This window comes from Erinaceus europaeus, chromosome 10 (assembly GCF_950295315.1).
Source record: "Erinaceus europaeus chromosome 10, mEriEur2.1, whole genome shotgun sequence".
Lineage (NCBI taxonomy): Eukaryota > Metazoa > Chordata > Mammalia > Eulipotyphla > Erinaceidae > Erinaceus > Erinaceus europaeus.
The window spans coordinates 116,441,135-116,463,295 of record NC_080171.1 but is presented as its reverse complement, the minus strand read 5'-3'; the positions used below and the strand labels follow the sequence as shown (position 1 = coordinate 116,463,295).

General features: G+C 45.2%; 1 protein-coding gene across 7 annotated transcripts in view; it reads left to right on the top strand.

Annotated features, from left to right (window-relative positions):
* The window catches only part of PRELID3A (PRELI domain containing 3A), a 122,561-nt gene that overhangs the window by 17,181 nt on the left and 83,219 nt on the right, over nt 1-22,161 (top strand). Inside the window, exons 4-7 of one of the 7 annotated variants that reach the window (XM_060200646.1) lie at nt 1,609-1,679; nt 1,789-1,891; nt 6,189-6,276; nt 7,580-8,108. In XM_060200646.1, coding sequence (XP_060056629.1) covers nt 1,609-1,679; nt 1,789-1,891; nt 6,189-6,242 — 228 coding nt within the window. In that variant the 3' untranslated portion in view covers nt 6,243-6,276; nt 7,580-8,108. Of the gene's footprint in view, nt 1-1,608; nt 1,680-1,788; nt 1,892-3,139; nt 3,651-6,188; nt 6,668-7,579; nt 8,109-14,169; nt 14,467-18,962; nt 21,276-22,161 lie in introns of those variants that run through there. The other 6 variants (XR_009552150.1, XM_060200644.1, XM_060200645.1 and 3 more) reach the window with 6 other exon arrangements.

Genomic DNA, 22,161 nt, shown 5'->3' with positions numbered 1-22,161 from the left:
AGAATCCCCAGCATCTCTCGTGCCAGAATGAGGCTCTGGTCCTCTCTCCCCATAGTAAGTAAATATATCATTGAAAACTACATTGGCACAGTGTGCATGTGAAGAACGAATTGAGGGAAATTCATAGGTCAGTAAGAGAGTTTACTGGATTAAAAAATTACTTATTGGGGGCCTGGCAGTAGTGTAGTAGGTTAAGCGCAAAGACTGGAGCAAGGCTTCCGTTTTGAGCCCCCGGCTCCCCACCTGTAGGGACAGGAGGGGGGTCACTTTACAAGTGGTGAAGCAGGTCTGCAGGTGTCTGTCTTTCTCTTTCCCCTCTCTGTCTTCCCATCCTCTCTCAAGTTCTCTCTGTCCTATCCAACAACAATGACAGTAGTAATAACAACAGCAATAGGGAGTCGGGCAGTAGCGCAATGGGTGAAGCGCACATGGCACGAAGAGCAAAGACCGGTGTAAGGATCCTGGTTCGAGCCCCCGGCTCCCTACCTGCAGGGGAGTCGCTTCACAAGCAGTGAAGCAGGTCTGCAGGTGTCTATCTTTCTCTCCCCCTCTCTGTCTTCCCCTTCTCTCTCCATTTCTCTCTGTCCTATCTAACAATGACAACAACAACAGCAATAAGAACTACAACAATAAAAAACAACAAGGGCAACAAAAGGGTAAATAAATAAATATTAAAAATAAATATAAAAAAACAATAACAGTAAACAACAAGGGCAACAAAAGGGAAAAAATAGCCTCCAGGAGCAGTAGATTCATAATTCATAGTACAGGCATTGAGCCCCAGCGATAACCTTGGAGGCAAATATATACATATATATATATATAGAGAGAGAGAGAGAGAGAAAGAGGGAGTGGGGGCGCTGGTATAAAGATGTGAAATGATAACAGCTCATCTGAATTTAACTATTTGTCAAATAACCAGTGAAGGGAGAGTTGGTTTTCAGAAGAGGCACTTGAGAAGCCAAGATCTACACTAGCTGCTCACACAGACTGGGTCTCTTCAGGGTCCTGCCCATGAAAGCCTGAGAGAGAAAGAGAGAAAGAGAGAGAGAGAGAGAGAGAGAGAGACAGGAACAAACCCCGCTGATATGGGCAGAGAGCTTCCTGCTTGTCTTCCTGCTGCTGTCCTTTTCAACAGGTTGGTGGTTGGAATGTGCGTTAAGTGACGGGCCTGGCCTGGCACTGGGGGGGATGTGGCTAACGGGCTGATGACAGGAGAACACATGGTTTGGCTTCCTTGCGGTGCAGTGGTACCTACATGTGAGAAAGCCTAAATGGGGCCCAGGTGGTGGCACACTGGGTTGAGTACTCATGTTTTCAGGCACAAGGACCCAAGCTCAAGCCCCTGGTCCCCACATGCAGGAGGGCAGCTTCAGGAGCGGTGAAGCAAGGATGCAGGTTTCTCTCCTCATCTATCTCCCCTTTCTCTCAATTTCTATCTCTAGCCAATAAATAAATAAGAAAGAAAGTCTAAATGGGCCTGCACCTAAGTATTTCTTCTGCTCTGGATCTCGTATTTGCTGATTTGAGGATGACAGAATATGGCTAGGCAGCTGGGAAAGAAAACAGTGGAGACTAAAGTCCTTTTTGTTTTTTTTCTCCTTAAAGATCACACTCACAAACTTGGTGTCGGTGAATGAGAGGTTGGTGTACATGCCCCATCCGGAGAACCCTGAAATGTAAGTGATTGTGCTCTGGGGTCAACACAGTGAAGGCTGACGTCGGGGCAGGGCAGAGCCTCCCTTCTGGAAGGATAAATTAGCTTCTCTTCTTCTCGCTCTTCTGCAGGACCATGCTTACGCAAGAAGCCATCATCACCGTGAAGGGAATCAGCCTTGGAAGCTATCTGGAAAGTTTAATGGCCAACACAATATCGTCCAATGCAAAGAAGGTATGGGACTTGATCTCAGTGCCAAGTGTGCATGAGCTCTGTTAAGGGCCAGGCTAGGCAGGTGTGATGTGTGGCCTCATAAGCCTTCTGGGTGCCAGGGCCCACTCTCTTGCTGAGCTCATATAATGCCAGTGTGCTCAAAGGTTGCATTTAAAGACCGTGACAGGTTGCTTCCGTTCCTTTTCTATTGTGAATAATGCTGCTATGAACATAGCAGTATGTATGTCCCTTAGGACTCATGTTTTCAAAAAACAAATTAATAAAAATAAAAGAATTCTTGTTTTCACGCTCATTGGATATATACCAAGGAGTGGAAGCAACCCAGATGCCCACAAACAGGTGACTGAATAAAGGAGTTACAGATGGCCAGGCAGTGGCCCTCTTACCATGTGCAAGGAACCACGTTCAAGCCCCCATCCCCACCTGCAGGCGTAACAACGCTTCATGAGCGGTGAAGCAGGTCTACAGGTCCCATCTCTCTCTCTCTCTCTGTTCTCCTTCTCTCCTATACTTTTGTCTTTATTTTATTTTATTTTAGATAGCAACAGAGAGAAGTTAAGTGGGAAGAGGGAGATGAAGAGGGAGAGAGAGAGAGACATCTGCAGCCCTGCTTTACCACTTATGAAGCTTCCCCCCTGTAAGTGGGGCCTAGAGGCTTGAACCTGGGTCCTTCAGCATTGTAATGTGTGTGCTCAACCAGGTGTGCCACGCCCTGCACCTTCTCTCTCATTCTATCTCCCTTTCCCCTCTCAATTTCTCTGTGTCCTAGCAAGGAACAGTAGAAAAACAAGTAAGTAAAAGGGAGGGATGGCTGCCAGGAGCAGTGCTGGCACTGACCCTCAGGGATAACCTCGGTGGCAATAAAAAGAGAAAAAGTTCTGGGATATATATTCAATGGAATATTATCCTACAGTAAAAAAAAAAAAATGATACTGTGTCCGTCTGAGACAAAATGGATGGGATTGGAAGTGATTATGCTAAATGGAAGTGATTATGCTAAATGGAAGTGATTATGCTAAATGGAAGAAGTAATGAGGTGAAAGAAAACTACTAGATGGTTTTAATCATATGCGCAATATGAATAAACTACTAGAATTTGCAATAAGATAAAATAAAAATAACCAAGCTGGCTCTAAGACATTATGAGAACTATGATGGTGATCAGAGTAGGGGTGGGACATATAGATTGGTGGTGAGTTCAGAGTGAAGATATAATTTTTTAAAAATATTTATTTATTTATTGGCTAGAGACTGTCAGAAATCAAGAGGGAAGGAGGAAATAGGAAGAGGACAGAGAGACACCTGCAGCACTACTTCACCATTTGCAAAACCTTCCCCCCCTGCAGGTGGGGACCAGGGACCAGAACCCGGATCCTTGTGCATTACGCCACCACCCAACCCCCTAAGTGAACCTGTAATCTTATAATCTCATAAACCATTATGAATCACTGATATAATAATATTAAAAAGAAACGCTATGAAAAAACAAACAAACAAAATGAGCAAAAGCCAGTTGCAGGAAAGACAGACCTAGTTCTGAAGGTACAGCGTGGGGTGAACATGAGACACAAACCCAACTAAGGGAGTTCTCTTTTCAGAAAGTCAAGCTAGCAGGAGTCGGGTAGCGCAGCGGGTTAAGCGCAGGTAGCTTCATACCTGTGTGTGTGGCTCACTCTACTCAACACTGAAGTTTCTGGCATCCCCTCTTAAGACCCTCTACCTGTTCCTCCCACTTTCCCTCTAATATCCACCATAGTTTTCAATGAGTCTATTGAGGGCTGGGTGGTAGATAGCACACCAGGTTAAGTGCATATAGTACAAAGTGCAAGGACCCATGCAAAGATCACAGTTCAAGCCTCCGGCTCCCCACCCACAGGGGGGTCGCATCACAAGCGGTGAAGCAGGTCTGCAGGTGTCTGTCTTTCTCTCCCCCTCTGTCTTCCCCTCCTCTCTCAGTTTCTCTCCGTTCTTTTTTTAAAAATTTATTTATTTATTCCCTTTTGTTGCCCTTGTTGTTTTATTGTTGTAGTTATTGTTGTTGTTGTTATTGATGTTATTGTTGTAGGATAGGACAGAGAGAAATGGAGAGAGGAGGGGAAGACAGAAGGAGAGAAAGATAGACACCTGCAGACCTGCTTCACCGCCTGTGAAGCGACCCCCCCCCGAAGGTGGGGAGCCGGGGGCTCAAACTGGGATCCTTACGCCGGTCCTTATGATTTGTGCCATGTGCGATTAACCTGCTGCGCTACCGCCCGACTCCCTGTTCTATCCAGCAACAACAAAGGAAAAAATGGCCTCCAGGAGCAGTGGATTTGTAGTGCAGGCACTGAGCCCCAGCGATAACCCTGGAGGCAAAAAGGGAAAAAAAAAAGATTTTTTATTTATTAACACAGGTAGAGAGAGAACCAGAGCATCACTCTGGCACATGAGACGCCAGAACTTGACCTTGAGACCACATGCTTCCAAGTGCAACTACACCCTATTGGGTGAGCCACCTCTGGGACCCAGCTTGAGTTATTTATATTTAAACATCCCGTGACTGTCTTTCATGTCCTTACTCATTTCACTTCATATCATCATCTAGAGTTCCACTCATTTGATCGCCAGTGGTACAATTTCATCTTTAAATTTATTTCACCTTGGGGGCCCGGCAGTAGCACAGTGGGTTAAGCACACATGGTGCAAAGCGCAAGGACCGGCTCAAGGATCCCGGTTCGAGTCCCACCTGCAGGGGAGTCGCTTCACAGGCGGTGAAGCAGGTCTGCAGGTGTCTGTCTTTCTCTCCCCCCCTCTGTCTTCCTGTCTTCTCTGGATCTCTCTCTGTCCTAGCCAACAACAATCAACAATAACAATAATAACAACAAGGGCAACAAAAATGGGAATAATGGCCTCCAGGAGCAGTGGATCTGTAGTGCAGGCACCGAGCCCCAGTGATAACCTTGGAGGCAAAAAAGGAAATAAATTTTGCCTTAAGGGTTGCTGTGGAGAGTCACTGCCTCCCCCTCACTGTAGCTGTCGTTTGACGGCATAGCTGGTCACCTGGGGTGATGCCTGGGCTCAGCTGGCAGCCAGCAGGCAGGGACAGGAGGTGATGACAGAGAGGAGGTCATCCTGCGACTTGGAGCCTGAGGCTAAGGAGGCTGTGAGGGCTGCCCGCCCCTCCTCCAGCCTGCACTCAGGAAGTGATGACACAGAGAGGGGTAGCAATCTGGTGTGAGAGTCCTAGGCAGGAAACAGCATCTTATTCTTGAGCACGAGAAACTGCCCTAGAGAGTGGCAGATGGCTTGTGAGTGAGCACTGCCGTATCTCTCCTCTCTCACCACAAAGCTTTGCAGTCCTGCCGTGGTCTGCAGTGAGAGAAACAGAATTTGTTTCCTTTTTAAAAAATTTCTTTATTGGGGGATTAATGGTTTACAGTCAACAGTAAAACACAATAGCTTATATGTGTGTAACATTTCCCAGTTTTCTACATAACAATTCAACCCCCACTAGGTCCTCCTCTGCCATCATGTTCCAGGACCTGAACTCTCCCCTCACCCACCTCAGAGTCTTTTTTCTTTGGTGCACTACACCAACTCCAGTGCAGAATCTCTTTTTCTTTTCTTTTCTCTCCTTTTCTTTTTTCTCTTTTTTTCATTTCTTTTCTTTTCCTTTCTTTTTTCTTTTCTTTTCTTTTTGACTCCAGGGTTATCACTGGGGGGCTCAGTGCCAGCACTAGGAATCCCACTGCTCCTGGAGACCACTTTTTTTTTAAATTTATTTTTTGTTGCCCTTGTTTTTATTGTTGTTGTAGATATTATTGTTGTTGATATTGTTGTTGGATAGGACAGAGAGAAATGGAGAGAGGAGGGGAAGATAGAGAGGGGGAGAGAAAGACAGACACCTGCAGACCTGCTTCACCTCCTGTGAAGTGACTCCCCTGCAGGTGGGAAGCCGGGGGCTCGAACCGGGATCCTTACACCGGTCCTTGCTCTTTGTGCCACGTGCGCTTAACCCGCTGCACTACCGCCTGACTCCCAAGGCCACTTTTTTTTTTTTTCCATTTTATTAGGACAGAGAGAAGTTGAGAAGGGGAGGCAGAGCTAGAGAGGGAGGGAGAGAGAGAGAGATATGCCTGCAACCCTGCTTCACCATTTGTGAAGTGTCCCTGCTGCGAATGCGGGGCTGGGGGCTGAAATCCAGACCCTTGTGCGGGTCCTTGCGCTTAGTACTAAGTGTGCTTAACTGGGTGTGCCACTGCCCGGCTCCAAGAAACAGAATTTCTTATGCCTTGTTGCAATCTCTGTGTTGTTCCAGGGGTGGGCTGCTATTGAGTGGATAATTGAAAATTCTGAAAGCGCCGTGAGCTAACAGGGTCTCCATCTGCACCTAGAGACAAACAGTGGTAACTACAACATTCTTTGCTCGGGTAGAGAATCCAGCTTCCTACTGACTGTGTGTGCGTGATGTGCGGCGTGGGGTGTAACCAGATGCAGCTGCATGTGTCTCCAGCCCGAGGCTTCCCCTCTTCCCACCTCAACTCCTTGTTTCATGGCAGGATTTATTTTGGGGGGAAAACTTGCACATGGATTGATTTGCTGGTCTCTGATGAAGGTAGGTCAACTTCTGCCAGCTGCCCTCCGGCCTTGGTTACATTTCCTATAACTCGAGCCTTGTTTTTTTAAATTTTTTTTAAAAATATTTATTTATTTATTCCCTTTTGTTGCCCTTGTTTTTTTTATTGTTGTAGTTATTATTATTGTTATCATCATTGTTGGATAGGACAGAGAGAAATGGAGAGAGGAGGGGAAGGCAGAGAGGGGGAGAGAAAGACAGACACCTGCAGACCTGCTTCACCGCCTGTGAAGCGACTCCCCTGCAGGTGGGGAGCCAGGGGCTCAAACCGGGATCCTTACTCTGGTCCTTGTGCTTTGTGCCACCTGTGCTTAACCCACTGCGCTACCGCCCGACTCCCCACTTGAGCCTTGTTAAGGAAGCAGTTTTCACCAGCAGATTCTCTGTCGGAGGCAGATCTGATAGGGAGATTTTTCGCAGCTTGGGAAAGATGATAGTGTACTGTGTGTCCTTTTGCCTGAAGGCTGCAGGGCCAAGGAGCCAATCCGCTGCCTCATTGCTGCAAGGCAGTGCCCCGGGGGCTGCGTGGCTGACTTCTCTTAGTGGCAGATGCCCATTCTAGCATCTCCTTGAGCTTCACAAACACCCCTTGACCTCCTAGGCCACCAGTGGTGGGACAGTCAGAAAAGAATTTGACACTGAGCTGGTGAGCAGTTATCTTCGTTGGTACTTCCCAGGAAAGTCCTCGAGTCCCTTCCTCCCCCTCACTTGGGGGGCTTCTCAGAGTCCTGCCTTGAAATGCCTCTCCTGGTTGACTTTGTATGCGGTGCTGCTCTGGGCCCTGCTTCCTAGGCCCTGTCTGTCTGTTTGTCTGCAGCATGTGCCTATAGCCTCGGGGGTCATGCTTCTTTATCAACTTCTTGCTCGTTTGGCTTAATCCACTGAAGCTTAGATTTGCTTGAGAACAACTTCACTTTAGACCTCAGGTCATGATCTGCTGCTGGGCCTCTGTGCCTCCGAGGTGGTGGCCTGTAGTGGGCAGTGTGTGTGCCTGTGGTGTGTTGTGATGGTGTCACTCTGTCCCTTTTTGTTGCCTTATACATGAAAGCTAAACTACCTCCATCCTTAATCAGATGCTTCACCCTTCGAAAAAAAAAAAGTGAAAGAGGAAAGAAAACCAGAAAGAAGAGAGTCCCGAATGTGGTTCACCAGCTGAGTCTGCGAAAGGCGTGGAATCTGCTGGAATGAGCCGTCTGATAGGTCGCTGCTTCTCCCAGGCATCTCCATCGTGACCTCACAGGACAGGTGGCCTGGGGCAGGTGGCATTCTAGTCCACTGCATAGTGACAGCCAGTGGAAGGAGGGAAGACCTCTGCCAGGAGTGCGCTGGGCCTCGACTCCTCTGCTTTGCCGCTCCTGGATTCTGAGATGAGGTCCGGGCTGCTGGTCCTGCCCGATGGTCCTGCCCGAGGCCCTGTTGGCCCTCCACACTGCAGTCACAGGCAGCGTTTCCTCTGACTTTGCCTCTTTGCCCCTTAGTAGAAGGTCCCAGCCTCTTTTCTTTTCTTTTCTTTCTTTCTTTCTTTCTTTCTTTCTTTCTTTCTTTCTTTCTTTCTTTCTTTTAAATGCTTTATTTATTTACTTATCCCCCCTTTTTGTTTCTTTTTAAAAAATATTTATTTTTTCACAGGCGGTGAAGCAGGTCTGTAGGTGTCTATCTTTCTCTCCTCCTCTCTGTCTTCCCCTCCTCTCTACATTTCTCTCTGTCCTATCCAACAATGACGACAACAACAATAATAACTACAACAATAAAACAAGGGCAACAAAAGGGAATAAATAAATAAATAATAAAATATTTTTAAAAAAAAAAAAAAAAAAAAAAAATATTTATTTATTCTTTTTTGTTGCCCTTGTTTTATTATTATAGTTATTATTGTTGTTGTTATTTATGTCGTCTTTGGATAGGACAGAGAGAAATGGAGAGAGGAGGGGAAGACAGAGAGGGGGAGAGAAAGACAGACACCTGCAGACCTGCTTCACCGCCTGGGAAGTGACTCCCCTGCAGGTGGGGAGCCGGGGGCTCGAACCGGGATCCTTACGCTGGTCCTTGCGCTTTGTGCCACCTGGCGCTTAACCCGCTGCGCCACCGCCCGACTCCCTCTTTCTTTCTTTCTTTCTTTCTTTCTTTCTTTCTTTCTTCCTTTCTTTTTCTCTTTCTTTCTCTCTCTTTCTTTCTTTTCCTTTATTTTCCTCCCTCCCTCCCTCCCTCCCTTCCTTCTTTCCTTCTTTTCTCCCTCCCTCCCTCTCCCTCTTTCTTTTTTGATAGAAACATAAACTGACAGTGAAGGGGAATACAAAGAAGACAAGAAAGAGAGACATCTGCAGCCCTGCTTCACTACTTAAAAAAACCTTCCCTTCTACAGGTGGGGACCAGGCACTTGAACCCAGGTCGCTGGCTGCTCATGGCAGTGTGTGCTCTTGACCGGATGTGCCACTGCCCAGCCCCTGCAGCTCCAGTCTCTACTTAGAGCTAACACGAGAGGTTCTTTTCTTTTCTTTTCTTTTCTTTTCTTTTCTTTTTTTTTTTTTTTGCCTCCAGAGTTATCACTGGGGCTCCATGCCAGCACTATGAATCTATAGCTCCTGGTGGCCATTTTTTTCTATTTTATTGGATAGGACAGAGAGAAATTGAGAGGGGGAGAGAAAAAGAGAGACACCTGCAGACCTGCTTTGTGGCTTGTGAAGCTTCCCCCCTCCAGGTGGGGAGCTGGGAGCTCGAACCCAGATCCTTGTGCGGGTTCTTGTGCTTAGTACTATGTTCGCTTAAACGGGTGCACCACCGCCTGGGTCCCCAATGCTAGAGAACTTACTAAGTACTTTTCCCGTTTCCCACCCATGCCCCTTAATCAACAGTCGTCACCATTAGTTTCTAAGACTTTGCATACGTGTGATTTCACTACTTAGGGCAATTTTTAAATTATTTATTTATTTCCTTTTGTTGCCCTTGTTGTTTATTGTTGTAGTATTATTGTTGTTGTTATTGATGTCATCGTTGTTAGATAGGACAAAGAGAGATGGAGAGAGGAGGGGAAGACAGAGAGGGGGAAAGATAGACACCTGCAGAACTGCTTCACCGCCTGTGAAGCGACTCCCCTGCAGGTGGGGAGCCAGGGGGCTGTAACCCCAAACCTGAAGCCTCATGCTCCCATCCCAGCATCAAGCCTGTCCCCAGCGAGGCTTCAGTGCCCAGGGGCCCTGTTAGCAGGTGGCGGTGGATTTGCTTCAGGCTTTTTTTTTTTAAGATTTTATTTATATATTAATAAGGAAGATAGGAGGAGAGAGAAAGAACCAGACATCACTCTGGCACATGTGCTGCGGGGGATCGAACTCAGGACCTCATGCTTGAGAGTCCAAAGCTTTATCACTACGCCACCTCCCGGACCACTTGCTCCAGGTTTTAAGCATTCTTCTCTCCCATTAGTTTCAAAGTATATCCAACAGTGAGCTTTCTTTCCCCCCATTTAAAAAAAGAAATTGTAAAATCCCTTTTAGTATCTTTCAGATGGTAAAATTTTTAGTTAGAGCCCTTCCATGAAGGACAAGCAGAACTGAATTCTACTGTGCTTATAGGCATTACTTTCTGTTTGGTCATAGTGCTTCCTATCCATAATGAAATGAAATGTATTATATCCAGAGTATTTTAGGTATATAACTTAAGGTACAGTAGAATTCAAAGAGCAATGCAGAAGCAGTTCCTCTTACTCTTTTTGCAACACATGCATCCTTTTCTTCAATATTTGTTGGGACATAGCAAGGTGCAAAGCACTGCTCCCCCACCCATGGCGTTTTCCTTGCTGCTCCCATGTGGCGCTGGGGATTGAACCCATAGCCTCCCAAGTGCAAGGCAGGCGCTCTACTGCTGAACTACCTTCTGTGCACTGTTTCCACCTTTCTGAGAGAACAATGACCTCTTTTGGCATTTATTGCCAGATTAGATTTCTGTGATTTTTTTTTTTTTTTGATTTAATGCTTTTTAGACATTGTCTGCTGGCTTCTTATGATGGCAGGTTGCCCTTTGTTCCCTTACATCTTCTTACCCCTCCTCCATTTTTCCAATAGGTCAAGTCCTTGAATAGGTCATGTATGTTCACTCAAGAACACGTTAGATTCATCTGTGGCTCTCAGATATCTCGAGTGAGTCAAAGAGAGAAGGGGGGATGGAGAGAAAGAGAGGGAGAGAGAGAGAGAGAGAGAGAGAGAGAAAACACGAGCACCCTATGGTGGGAAGTTACCTTGCTCAGGCCCCTTCTTGTACCTAAGATGCCAGGATGGATTCCAGTCACCCGTAACCCTAACCTGGAATAATTTTTGTTGGAAAATGATAGATGCTATGATATGAATGGCTGTTTAATACTAGAAGTATTTTTTTTATTTTGTTTTGTTTTAAATTTTTAATTTAATTTATTTATTGGATAGAGATAGCCAGAAGTCGAGAGGAAGGGGGAAACAGAGAGGGAAAGAGGCAGAGAGACACCTGCAGCCCTGCTTCACCACTCGCAAAGCTTTTCCCCTGCAGGACCAGGGAGCTCGAACCTGGGTCCTTGAGCATTGTAACATGTGCGCCCTACCAGGTGCACCACCACCCAGCCCCACTAGAAGTATTTGGAGTTTAGAACTTTGGTGAGTGAGTGTGTGTGTGTTGTGTGAGACAAGTCATAGTACCTTAACTCTTGTTTGTAGTTACTTGTCTGTGGTAAAATTTGTTTCAGTAAATGTTTCTCTTAAAAGTTGCAGTTTCCAAGAGCCTATTGACTATGTTAAGTGAGATTTAGACTTGTACAACTATATTGTGATTTCTGGCTAAAAGCACATTCCAAGTTTCTGTTTTGAAAATGAATGTCTATTACCAAGCCCAAGGGTGAGCCATGATCCCACTTTATGATAACAGTCATCTTATTGCTATCCAGCTATTTAACTTTATTTGAAAATGTCTCTGGTTGACTTCTCCTGCATTCGTTACTCACTTTCTTTCTTACCTCATGACGTAACTTTCCACAGGCCAATCTCTGAGGTCTGCCAAAAAAGCTGTCAGGGTTAAGTCAGTCCTGAACCCCTTTCCAGTTTGCTGGGTGCTGTCCTTCCTAGAAGCTGGTCCTTGCTCTCCTCTGACTGGCAGCTTTCTCTAATCCCCTTCTCTCTGCTTCTCTCCTTTTCTTTCCTATTACAAAACTGAGTGGCCTCACAGACTTGGTATATCTGCAATTATCTCTTATCTTTTCATGCTTGCCCAGGGATATGATCTAGATAAGCATACGCTCACTTAGAAATGTCAAGTCTTTATCCCATTGTTTCCACTCTGTTGACCTTCTGTACTTCTTTTTTCTCTCTCTGAAAGTTTTTAGGGTCCTTTTTTATCCCCAAGGTGAAAGTTCCCATAAGTATGACTTGTTTGAAGTATTCTTTAATTTAATTTAATTTTTATTTTATTTTTGACCCCATGGTTATCGTTGGGGCTCGATGCCAGCACTACGAATCCACTGCCCCTGGCAGCCACTTTTTCCATTTCATTGGTAGGACAGAGAGAAATTGAGAGGGGAGGGGGAGATAGAGAGGGAAAGAGTAAGAGAGACACCTGCAGCCCTGCTTCACCACCTGCTAAGTATCCCCCTGTAGGTGGGGAACCGGGGGCTAAAAGCGGGAATCTTGTGTAGGTCCTTGTGCTTGGTACTATGTGCACCACCACCCAGTCCCTGAAGTGGTTTTTTAAAATCCACTGTGTATATTAAATTCCTGGTTTGATACTGCAGTACAATTTTTTAGAGATGTCGTTGGGGGAGAGGGATGATAACATGGAACTTTCCTGTACCATCCTTGTAGCATCCTGTGAATCTATAATGTCAAAATTAAAAGATAAAGAAATAGTGACATCACTGAACATGGTGGAGAAAGGTACTCCTAGAACCATGTCTCCATGGAAACAACAGGGAAACTGCCATATATGTGACTGTACCAGGCAGGGTAGATAGCATAAGGGTTATGCAAAGAGACTTGAGGTTCCAGGTCCCAGGTTCAATCCTCTCCATCACCATAAACCAGAGCTGAACAGTAGTCTGGAAAAAAAAATAATAATAGTAATAATAAGTAAGATAATTAAAAAAACAAATAAATAAATGTGACTTTGTCCATTTTTGTAGAATCCTGGATTCTAATCAAATATTTATACTGACTAAAGAGGTTTCTAGAGTCTCAGTTAACTTACCTGCAGATTTTTGGACTGTCCGGCCTCCATAATCATGTGAGCCAGCTACTTAAAATAAATGTCTGTGTACACACACACACACACACACACACACACACATGTTCCACTGCTCTGTCTCTCTGGAGGACTCTAATAATATTTTTGAAATGAAACTAGGCGTTTTTCACTGCTCTAGATATACTTTTCAGATAGGACGCCAGAGATACCAGGAGAGAGATGTAAAGAAAGAGACATAGAGATAAGAGGTAAAGGAGCAGGTGGTGGCGCACCTGGTTAAGCACTCACATTACACTGTGCAAGGACCCAGGTTCGAGCCCCTGGTCCCCACCTGCAGGGGAAAGCTTCACAAATGGTGAAGCAGGATGGCAGGTGTCTCCCTGTCTCTCTCCCTCTCTACCTTCCCCTCTCTGTCTCTACCCAACAATAAATAAATTAAGTAAAATTAAAAAGAGGAAGAGAGAGAGGTACCACAGCACTGAGGTGCCCCCAGTGTCACCGTACTCCTGTGTTGTGACCCAGGAACTCAGCGTTGGGTCTACACTTGGCAGAGCTGGAACCCTCACAGAGAAATTTCTTACTGTCCCCTAACTAGATGAGTTGAAGATATCAATTGTGGTCACCAGAGTTACCAGTAAGAAAACAGATTTAAAATATACATAAAAGAAAACAGGGAGTTGGGCCATAGCGCAATGGGTTAAGCGCAGGTGGAGCAAAGCACAAGGATCAGTATAAGGATCCCGGTTCGAGCCCCCGGCTCCCCACCTGCAGGGGAGTCGCTTCACAGGCGGTGAAGCAGGTCTGCAGGTGTCTATCTTTCTCTCCCTTTCTCTGTCTTCCCCTCCTCTCTCCATTTCTTTCTGTCCTATTCAACAACGATGACATCAATAACAACAGCAATAATAACTACAACAATAAAACAACAAGGACAACAAAAGGGAATAAATAAAGAAATATTTTTTAAAAGGGGGGGGATCAAAGTGGTTGATGAGAGAAAAAAAAGGTCGAACGCAGAAAAAGGCAAATTCAAGAACGAAAAACTTTGAAAGTTATGGAAAAGTGCAAAAGGTTAGTGCCTTCTTTTTAGTCATTCTATCAAGGGTAAATTAACTAAACACCAACTTTAGAAGAGAGCAGCAGAAGGGTTTTGAAAAAATATTTCAACTACATACGCTGTTCATAGAGCCCCATTTGTTTTGTTTTCTAGCATTTTTTATTTTTTAAAATATTTTTTATTGTGGTCTGGGAGGTGGCGCAGTGGCTGAGGCACTAGACTCTCAAGCATGAGGTCCTGAGTTCAATCCCCAGCAGCACATGTACCAGAGTGATAGCTGGTTCTTTCTCTACTCCTATCTTTTTCATGAATAAATAAATAAATTCTTTTAAAAATATTTTTTACTTATTTTGTCTCCAGGGTTATTGCTGGAGCTCGATGCCTACTCCTGTGGCCTTTTTTTTTAAAAAATAGGACAGAGAGAAATCCACAGAGGAGGAGAAGACAAGAGGGGGAGAGAAAGACAAGATAGACACCTACAGACCTGCTTCACCGTTTGTGAAGTGACACCCACACACACACACCCCCACCCCCATGTAGGTGAGGAGCCAGGGGCTCAAACAAGGATCTTTGTGCCGCAGGTCCTTGCTCTTTGAGCCACGTGTGCTTAACCCGGTGCACTACTGCGCCCCCCATTATTATGTTTGAGGACCTGGATTCAAATCTTTACTACCCCCACTGCAGCATGGAAGTACTAAGGAGGCTTCACCAGTACTGTTTTATTGTTATAGTTGATGTCATCATTGTTGGAAGAAACATTCTAAGATTATGAAGGAAGAGAAATTTCTTTCAAAGAAGGTATTTACAAAAAACACTTAATGAAAACCCACTTAGTGGGTTAACCAGGAGTAACATCTTATTTAATAGTGAGAGACTGAAATCTTCCCCATAAGAGCAAGAACAAGACAAAGGCATCCATTGTATTCCCTGCTAAACAACTTGGACTGGCAGTTCTGGAAAGACATGAGAAATGAGTGAGAGGCATGCAAACTGAAATAGAAGTAAGAATGTCTGTATTCACAGATGCCATCATCCTGTATGAAGATTCCAAAGAAAGCTTAAAAAAAAAAAGAAAAAAGGGGGGAGTCGGGCTATAGCGCAGCGGGTTAAGCGCAGGTGGCGCAAAGCACAAGGACCGGCATAAGGATCCCGGTTCGAACCCCGGCTCCCCACCTGCAGGGGAGTCGCTTCACAGGCGGTGAAGCAGGTCTGCAGGTGTCTATCTTTCTCTCCTCCTCTCTGTCTTCCCTTCCTCTCTCCATTTCTCTTTGTCCTATACGACAACAACAATAACTACAACAATAAAAAAAAAAAAAGAAATATATAAAAATTAAAGATTGGGGCTGGGTGGTGGCGCACCTGGTTAAGCGCAAGTTAACAATACACAAGGACCGAGGTTCAAGCCCCCATCCCTACCTGCAGAGGGAAAGCTTTGCAAGTGGTTAAGCAGGGCTGTAGGTGTCTCTGTTTCTCTCTCCCTCTCTATTATCCCCTTCCATTCTCAATTTCTTGCTGTCTCTATCCAATAAATAAAGATAATTAAATTTTTTTTAAAAAAAATTAAAGAGCATAAGATCAATTTTTTTTTTTTTTTTTTTACCAGAGCACTGCTCAGCTCTGGCTTATGGTGGTGCAGGGATTGAACCTGGGACTTTGGAGCCTCAGGCATGAGAGTCTCTTTGCATAACCATTATGCTATCTACCCTTTCCCCATAAGATCAATTTGTAAAGAGGCTGGGGAGATAGCAAGATGGTTATGCAAAGAGACGGTCATGACTGAGGCTCCAAAGTCCCAGGGTCAATCCCAGGCACCACCATAAGCCAGAGCTGAGCAGTGCTCTGGTAAAAAAAAAAAAAAAAAAAAGGGGGGGTTGTGTGTCATGTGGTAGCACACCAGGTTAGGCGCACATAATAGGAAGCGAAAGGACTCATGTAAGGATCCCTGCTTGAACCCCCCACTCCCCACCTGCAGGGGGGTTACTTCACAAGTGGTGAAGCAGGTCTGCAGTTGTCTTTCTTTCCTTCATCTCAATTTCTCTTTGTCCTATCCAACAACAGTGGAAAAAATGGCTGCCAGGAGCAGTGGGTTCATCGTGCAGACACCAACACTAACCCTGGAGGCAAAAAGAAAGGAAGGAAGAAAGAAAAAACAACATGAAAAAGCAGTTGTTTTCTTTATACTAGTCATGAAAGATCTGGACAGGAAATTAGGGGGGAAATCCAATTTTTGTACATAAGAATAAAACGCATGGAGGTCGGTCAGTAGTGCAGTGGGTTAAGCACAGGCGGGGCAAAGCGCACGGACCAGCGAAGGATCCCGGTTTGAAATCCCCCCCTACACACACACAGGGGAGTCGCTTCACGGGCGGTGAAGCAGGTCTGCAGGTGTCTGTCATTCTCTCCCCCCTCTCTGTCTTCCCCTCCTCTCTCCATTTCTCTCTGTCCTATCCAACAACGATGACATCAATAACAATGATAGTAATAACCACAACAATGGTTAAAAAAAAAAAAGGTAACAAAAAGGGAAAAAATGGCCTCCAGGAGCAGTGGATTCGTGGTGCAGGCAATAACCCTGGAGGCAAAAAAAAAAAAAAAAAGAGAAAGAAAGAAAGAATAAAATGCATAACAAATTAAAACAAGAGAGTGAGGACTTTTATATAAAAATTATGAAACAATGCTGAAAGCAATCAAAGAAGGAGTTAAATGAATGGAAGGATGTCTTGAGGTCAGGGACTGGGAAGCCTAATATTAAGAGAGCAACAGTAACACAAGTATCTAAGGAATCATTATAATTTTTTTTTAAGATTTTATTTTTATGTATGAGAAAGATAGGAGGAGAGAGAAAGAACCAGACATCACTCTGGCACATGTGCTGCCGGGGATCGAACTCAGGACCTCATGCTTGAGAGTCCAGAGTTTTATCACTGCACCACCTCCCGGACCACGGAATCATTATAATTTTTACAGTTGTTTTCTTTTTAATAAATGAAAAGGCGGGAGTCGGGTTGTAGCGCAGCGGGTTAAGCGCAGGTGGCATAAGGATCCCTGTTCGAGCCCCCGGCTCCCCACCTGCAGGGGAGCCGCTTCACAGGCGGTGAAGCAGGTCTGCAGGTGTCTGTCTTTCTCTCCCCCTCTCTGTCTTCCCCTCCTCTCTCCATTTCTCTCTGTCCTATCCAACAACGACAACAACAATAATAACCACAACAATAAAACAAGGGCAACAAAAGGGAATAAATAAAATAAATATGAAAAAAAAATCCTCATTCCTTTAAAAAATAAATAAATAAAGTGTTTTCCTGGATTTGTCCCCAGTCTCAGTGCCTTGTAGCTGCTGTGGCTGTCTGCAGCACAGTCCCACTTAAAGGTAGGAAACCGGGGAGTCGGGCTGTAGCACAGCGGGTTAAGCGCAGGTGGCGCAAAGCACAAGGACCGGCATAAGGATCCCGGTTCGAACCCCGGCTCCCCACCTGCAGGGGAGTCGCTTCACAGGCGGTGAAGCAGGTCTGCAGGTGTCTGTCATTCTCTCCCCCTCTGTCTTCCCCTCCTCTCCATTTCTCTCTGTCCTATCCAACAACAACAACAATAATAACTACAACAATAAAACAACAAGGGCAACAAAAGGGAATAAATAAATAAAATAAATATTTAAAAGAAATGAAAAGGCAACTCTCAGATTCCTGTGGAATTGTAAATGACCTATAGTATAACCAAAACAGTGCGGAAAAAGAACAAAGTTGGAAAACTCACCTTTCACAAATTCAAAAAAAAAAAAATTTTTTTTTTTCTTTTGCAGTAATCCAAATAAGACAGGGTTGGCCTGAGGATAAATCTACAGGTCAATGGGAGAGAGCTAGGAATCCAAAAATAAGGCCGTGTATATCTGGCCAGTCGATACTCAGTAGCAGTGACAACACAATTCAGTAGAGAAGGTATCTTTTCTTCAACAGAAGAGGCAGGGACAACTGGATACTACCATTTAGGAAAAGAAAATTGGGAAATTATCTAGTACTATGTTCAAAAAGCAAACTCGTAATGGACCAAAGACCTACATGTAAGAGTGAAAATTATAAAGTTTTCAGAAGAAAGCACTGAGCTACATATTTATGGTCTTGGATTTAGCAGTTGGGTCGTAGACATGACAACAACAGTAGGAGGAACAAAAGAAAAGTGGGTAAAATGAACTTTATCTAATTGAAAAACTTTAGTGCATCAAAGGACAGAATCAAGAAAGTGACAAAGACAACCCAGAGAATGGGGCTGAAGAGTCTCGAAGTCATCTGTGTGTAATAGGTCTGCTTATCCAGGTCACTTCATTGGAGCGGAGGGCTAATTAATGGTTTACAGTACAGCTGTTGACTTGGGTAACACATCTCATCTCCCTATGACAGGTGTCTGCATAATACTCTCACCCCCAACTTAGGTCCTTTTTCACCCTCCAGTACCAGGACCCCAAACCTCTGTTTGCTCCTTCCCACCCCCTTCCCTCCCCCAGAGTCCTTTGTTTTGGTGCATTAAGACCCATGTTTTAAATGGTTGAAGTGCAGTCTAGGAAGTGGCCTGGCAGTAACGTGCAGGACTTCCACACATAAGCTCCTAAGTCTGATCCCAAATACCTTTATGTCCTCCTTCCCTCGCAGTTTCTCTCTGTCTCTAGCCAAAAGGAAGAAAGGGAGGAAGAAAGGATGGAAGATTGGTTTTGAGTTTTTTTATATACATATTTATTTATTTTCCCTTTTGTTGTCCTTGTTTTTTTATTTTTGTTGTAGTTATTGTTGTTATTGCTGTCGTTGTTGTTGGACAGGACAGAGAGAAATGGAGAGAGGAAGGGAAGACAGAGAGGGGGAGAGAAAGATAGACACCTGCAGACCTGCTTCACCGTCTGTGAAGCGACTTCCCTGCAGGTGGGGAGCCGGGGGGCTTGAACCAGGATCCTTACGCTGGTCCTTGTGCTTTGCGCCACGTGCGCTTAATCTGCTGCACTACTGCCCAGAAGATTGGCTTTTACCTTGAGAAAATATGCAGTGGTTCAGCTGTACTCAGGTAGTGTCCAAGCTACTGTGCATGATGTCGGTGGGCATCGCAGCACAGGGTGGGCGGCCTCATCCGCCGAGAGGCCAGCTGACAAAAGCGTCTTCACCAAAGCTTCTTCCTGTGTGTAGGTGTGACATGTGTCCCTGGGAGGAGCCTCAGCTATTTTCTCTTCACAGGGTCGAGAAGCCTTGGAGTGGGTGATTGGCCGCCTCAACACAGAACTGGAGGGACTGGCAGCCCCGACCTGCACCAGAGCATGAACCAGCGACCCCCGGGACAGGGAGACCCAGAGGCCAAGCAGGAAGCCACCGGCACTCGTCACTCCTGTCACCCTCCCCTCCTGTTTGGGGGGCGACACACACTCTGCATTTGGTTTGTCAGAAGGAACATGCTAGACTTTGTGGTTAGTGCATGCCTACAGGCATGTAGGAAGTGGACTCCTGAAAGGGAGTGAGTTTGCTCTACTTTGCTATAGCTTACTTTACTTTTCTTGAGATGGATAGGAATTTTTTTTTTCTTTTTCTGCCTCTAGGGTTACCATTAGGGCTTGGTGCCTGCATTCTGAATCCACTGCTCCTGGTGGCCATTTTTTCCATTTTATTGGGTAGGACAGAGAGAAATTGAGAGAGGAGGGGGGATAGAGAGGGAAAAAGACACCTGCAGACCTGCTTCACCGCTTGTGAAGCGACTCCCCTGCAGGTGGGGAGCCGGGGCTCAAACTCAGATTCCAGATCCTTGCACTCAGTACTATGTGTGCTTAACCTGGTGTGCCACTATCTGGCCCCTTGTTTGTTTGGTTTTTTTTTAAATTTTAATTAAAAAATAAATTTTAATCGTCTCTTCCTTAGAAGCCAAAATGCCAGAATGAAAAAAGAAATGATTTTCTCAGCCCTCTTTAATCTCTGGACATATATACAGAAATTTCTTTTTTAATTATTTCTTTATTGAGGGATTAGTGTTTTACACTCAGTAAATACAACAAATACAATAGTTTGTACTGCATAACATTTCCCAGTTTTCCACATAATACAACCCCCACTAGGCCCTCTGCCCTCATGTTCCAGGACCTGAGCCCCCCACCCACCCCATAGACTTTTCCTTTGGTGCAGCACACCAACTCCAGTCCAAGTTCTGCTTTGTGTTCTCTCTTCTGATCTTGTTTTCAACTTCTGCCTGAGAGTGAGATCATCCCATATTCATCTTTCTGTTTCTGACTTACCTTACTTAACATGATTTCTTCAAGCTCTAGTCAAGATGGGCTAAAAACAGTGAAATCACCACTTTTAATAGCTGAGTAGTATTCCATTGTGTGTATAGACCACAACTTGCTCAGCCACTCATCTGTTGTTGGACACTTGGGTTGCTTCCAGATTTTGGCTATTACAAATTGTGCTGCTAAGAACATATGTGTACACAGATCTTTTTGGATGAGTGTGTTGGGTTCCTTAGGATATATCCCCAGGAGAGGAATTGCAGGGTCATAGGGTAGGTCCGATTCTAGCCTTCTGAGAGTTCTCCACAGAGGTTGGAACAATTTACATTCCCACGAGCAGTGCAGGAGGTTTTTTTTTTTTGCCTCCAGGGTTATGAATCCACTGCTCCTGGAGGCCATTTTCCCTCATTTTTGTTGCCCTGGTTGTTATTATTGTTGTTATTGCTGTTGCTGGATATGACAGAGAGAAATCGAGAGGGGAGGGGAAGACAGAGAGGGGAGAGAAAGACAGACACTGGCAGACCTGCTTCACCGCTTGTGTTGCGACTCCCCTCTAGGTGGGGAGCCGGGGGTTTGAACCAGGATCCTTGAGCTGGTCCTTGCACTTGGCGCCATGTGCACTTAACCTGCTGCGCTACTGCCCACCCCCACCCACCAGGAAGGTTCCTTTAAACAGAAATTTCTAGCTGGATCTGCAGCTGCGTGCATTAGGAATTCAGGTTGAGAAAACTGGGGCAGAGGATGACCTTGGAAGCTGCTAAGGAATCTGGCAGGTCAGACTTGGACCCAGGGACACTGACCCTGGGTTTTAATGGCAGTTGGGTTGGGGGGTGGGTTCTCTGCCCTTTGTTCCCACTGCCCTGCTAGCACTGAAGTCTCCTGGCCCACCAGTATCACAGCTGCTCTACACACAGGCTTCACTTACTCACTGCATTTCCTTTTCTCCCCTCACCATAGACCTTAGACTTCATTTCCGAGATGGGGTTTTTGTGATAGGTCTATACAAAGTAACAAGCATCCAAGTTTCATAGTAGTTTCTAGACATGCAATGGCATATACTTTCCCTATGTATGTGTTAACCAAACCAACCTGCTGAGTTTTTCAGAGGAGAAATGAGGCCCAGGAGAAACCATTACTAGTTCTTTCCGTATTGTCACACAACTTGCCTGAGGTTTTATCAGATTTTATTGCCCAGAAGCATGAAGTTTCTCTGCTTTCCCTGAGTGCCCAGTATCAACTGCTGTTGTTATGTTTCTTGAATTTGCCAGGAATAAAAGTTGGAAACACAAGTTATTGTGTCAACTTTTTAGATAAACCAAGAGTTTCCTGGATGATGTTCAAGAGAAACCTAAAAGTTTCTCTTGGAACTTGGTCGTTCCAAACGGGCCCACCAGGACTCCTGTTGTGGTGGTCCAACACTCAGGGCAGCGGCCACTGTCACACAGGCGCTGCTGAAGCAGGGGCAGGGACTCTCAAGTCACAGGCTTCCTTTTTTTGCAGGACAAGTGAAATGTACTGAATATCCACGGGTCACTTTTCCACCCATTCATTTGACATAAGAACCAATGACTAAGGGTGGAGGTAGATAGCATAATGGTTATGCAAAGTGATTCCCATGCCTCAGGCTCTACAGTCCAAGGTTCAATCCCTTGTATCACCATAAACCAGAGCTGAGCAGTGCTCTGGTTAAAAAAAAAAAAAAAATTGGGACTGGGTGGTGGTGCACCCCGGGTTAAGCACACATAGTGCGAGGTGCAAGGACTGCAGCCAGGATCCTGGTTCGAGCCCCCAGCTCCCCAACTGCAGGGGGTCCACTTTACAAGTGGAGCAAGTCTGCAGGTGTCTTTCTCTTCCCCTCTCTATCTTCCCCTTCTCTTTCAATTTCTCTCTCTTATCCAACAACAACATAATGGGAAAAAAGGCCACAGGAGCAGTGGATGATTCATAGTACAAGCACCAAGCCCCAGGTATAACACTGGAAGCAATATATATATATTGATATATATTGAGAGAGAGAGAGAAATGGGGAGAGGGAAACATACCAAACAGCACTGGAGCCTCCTCGAGTGAACGAGTGAAATGAGGGCTAGGCTTGAATTTGGGTTGAGTGCATATTTTTCCATTTGTATTTCAGAGAGAGGGAAAAGCATAGAAATAGAAAG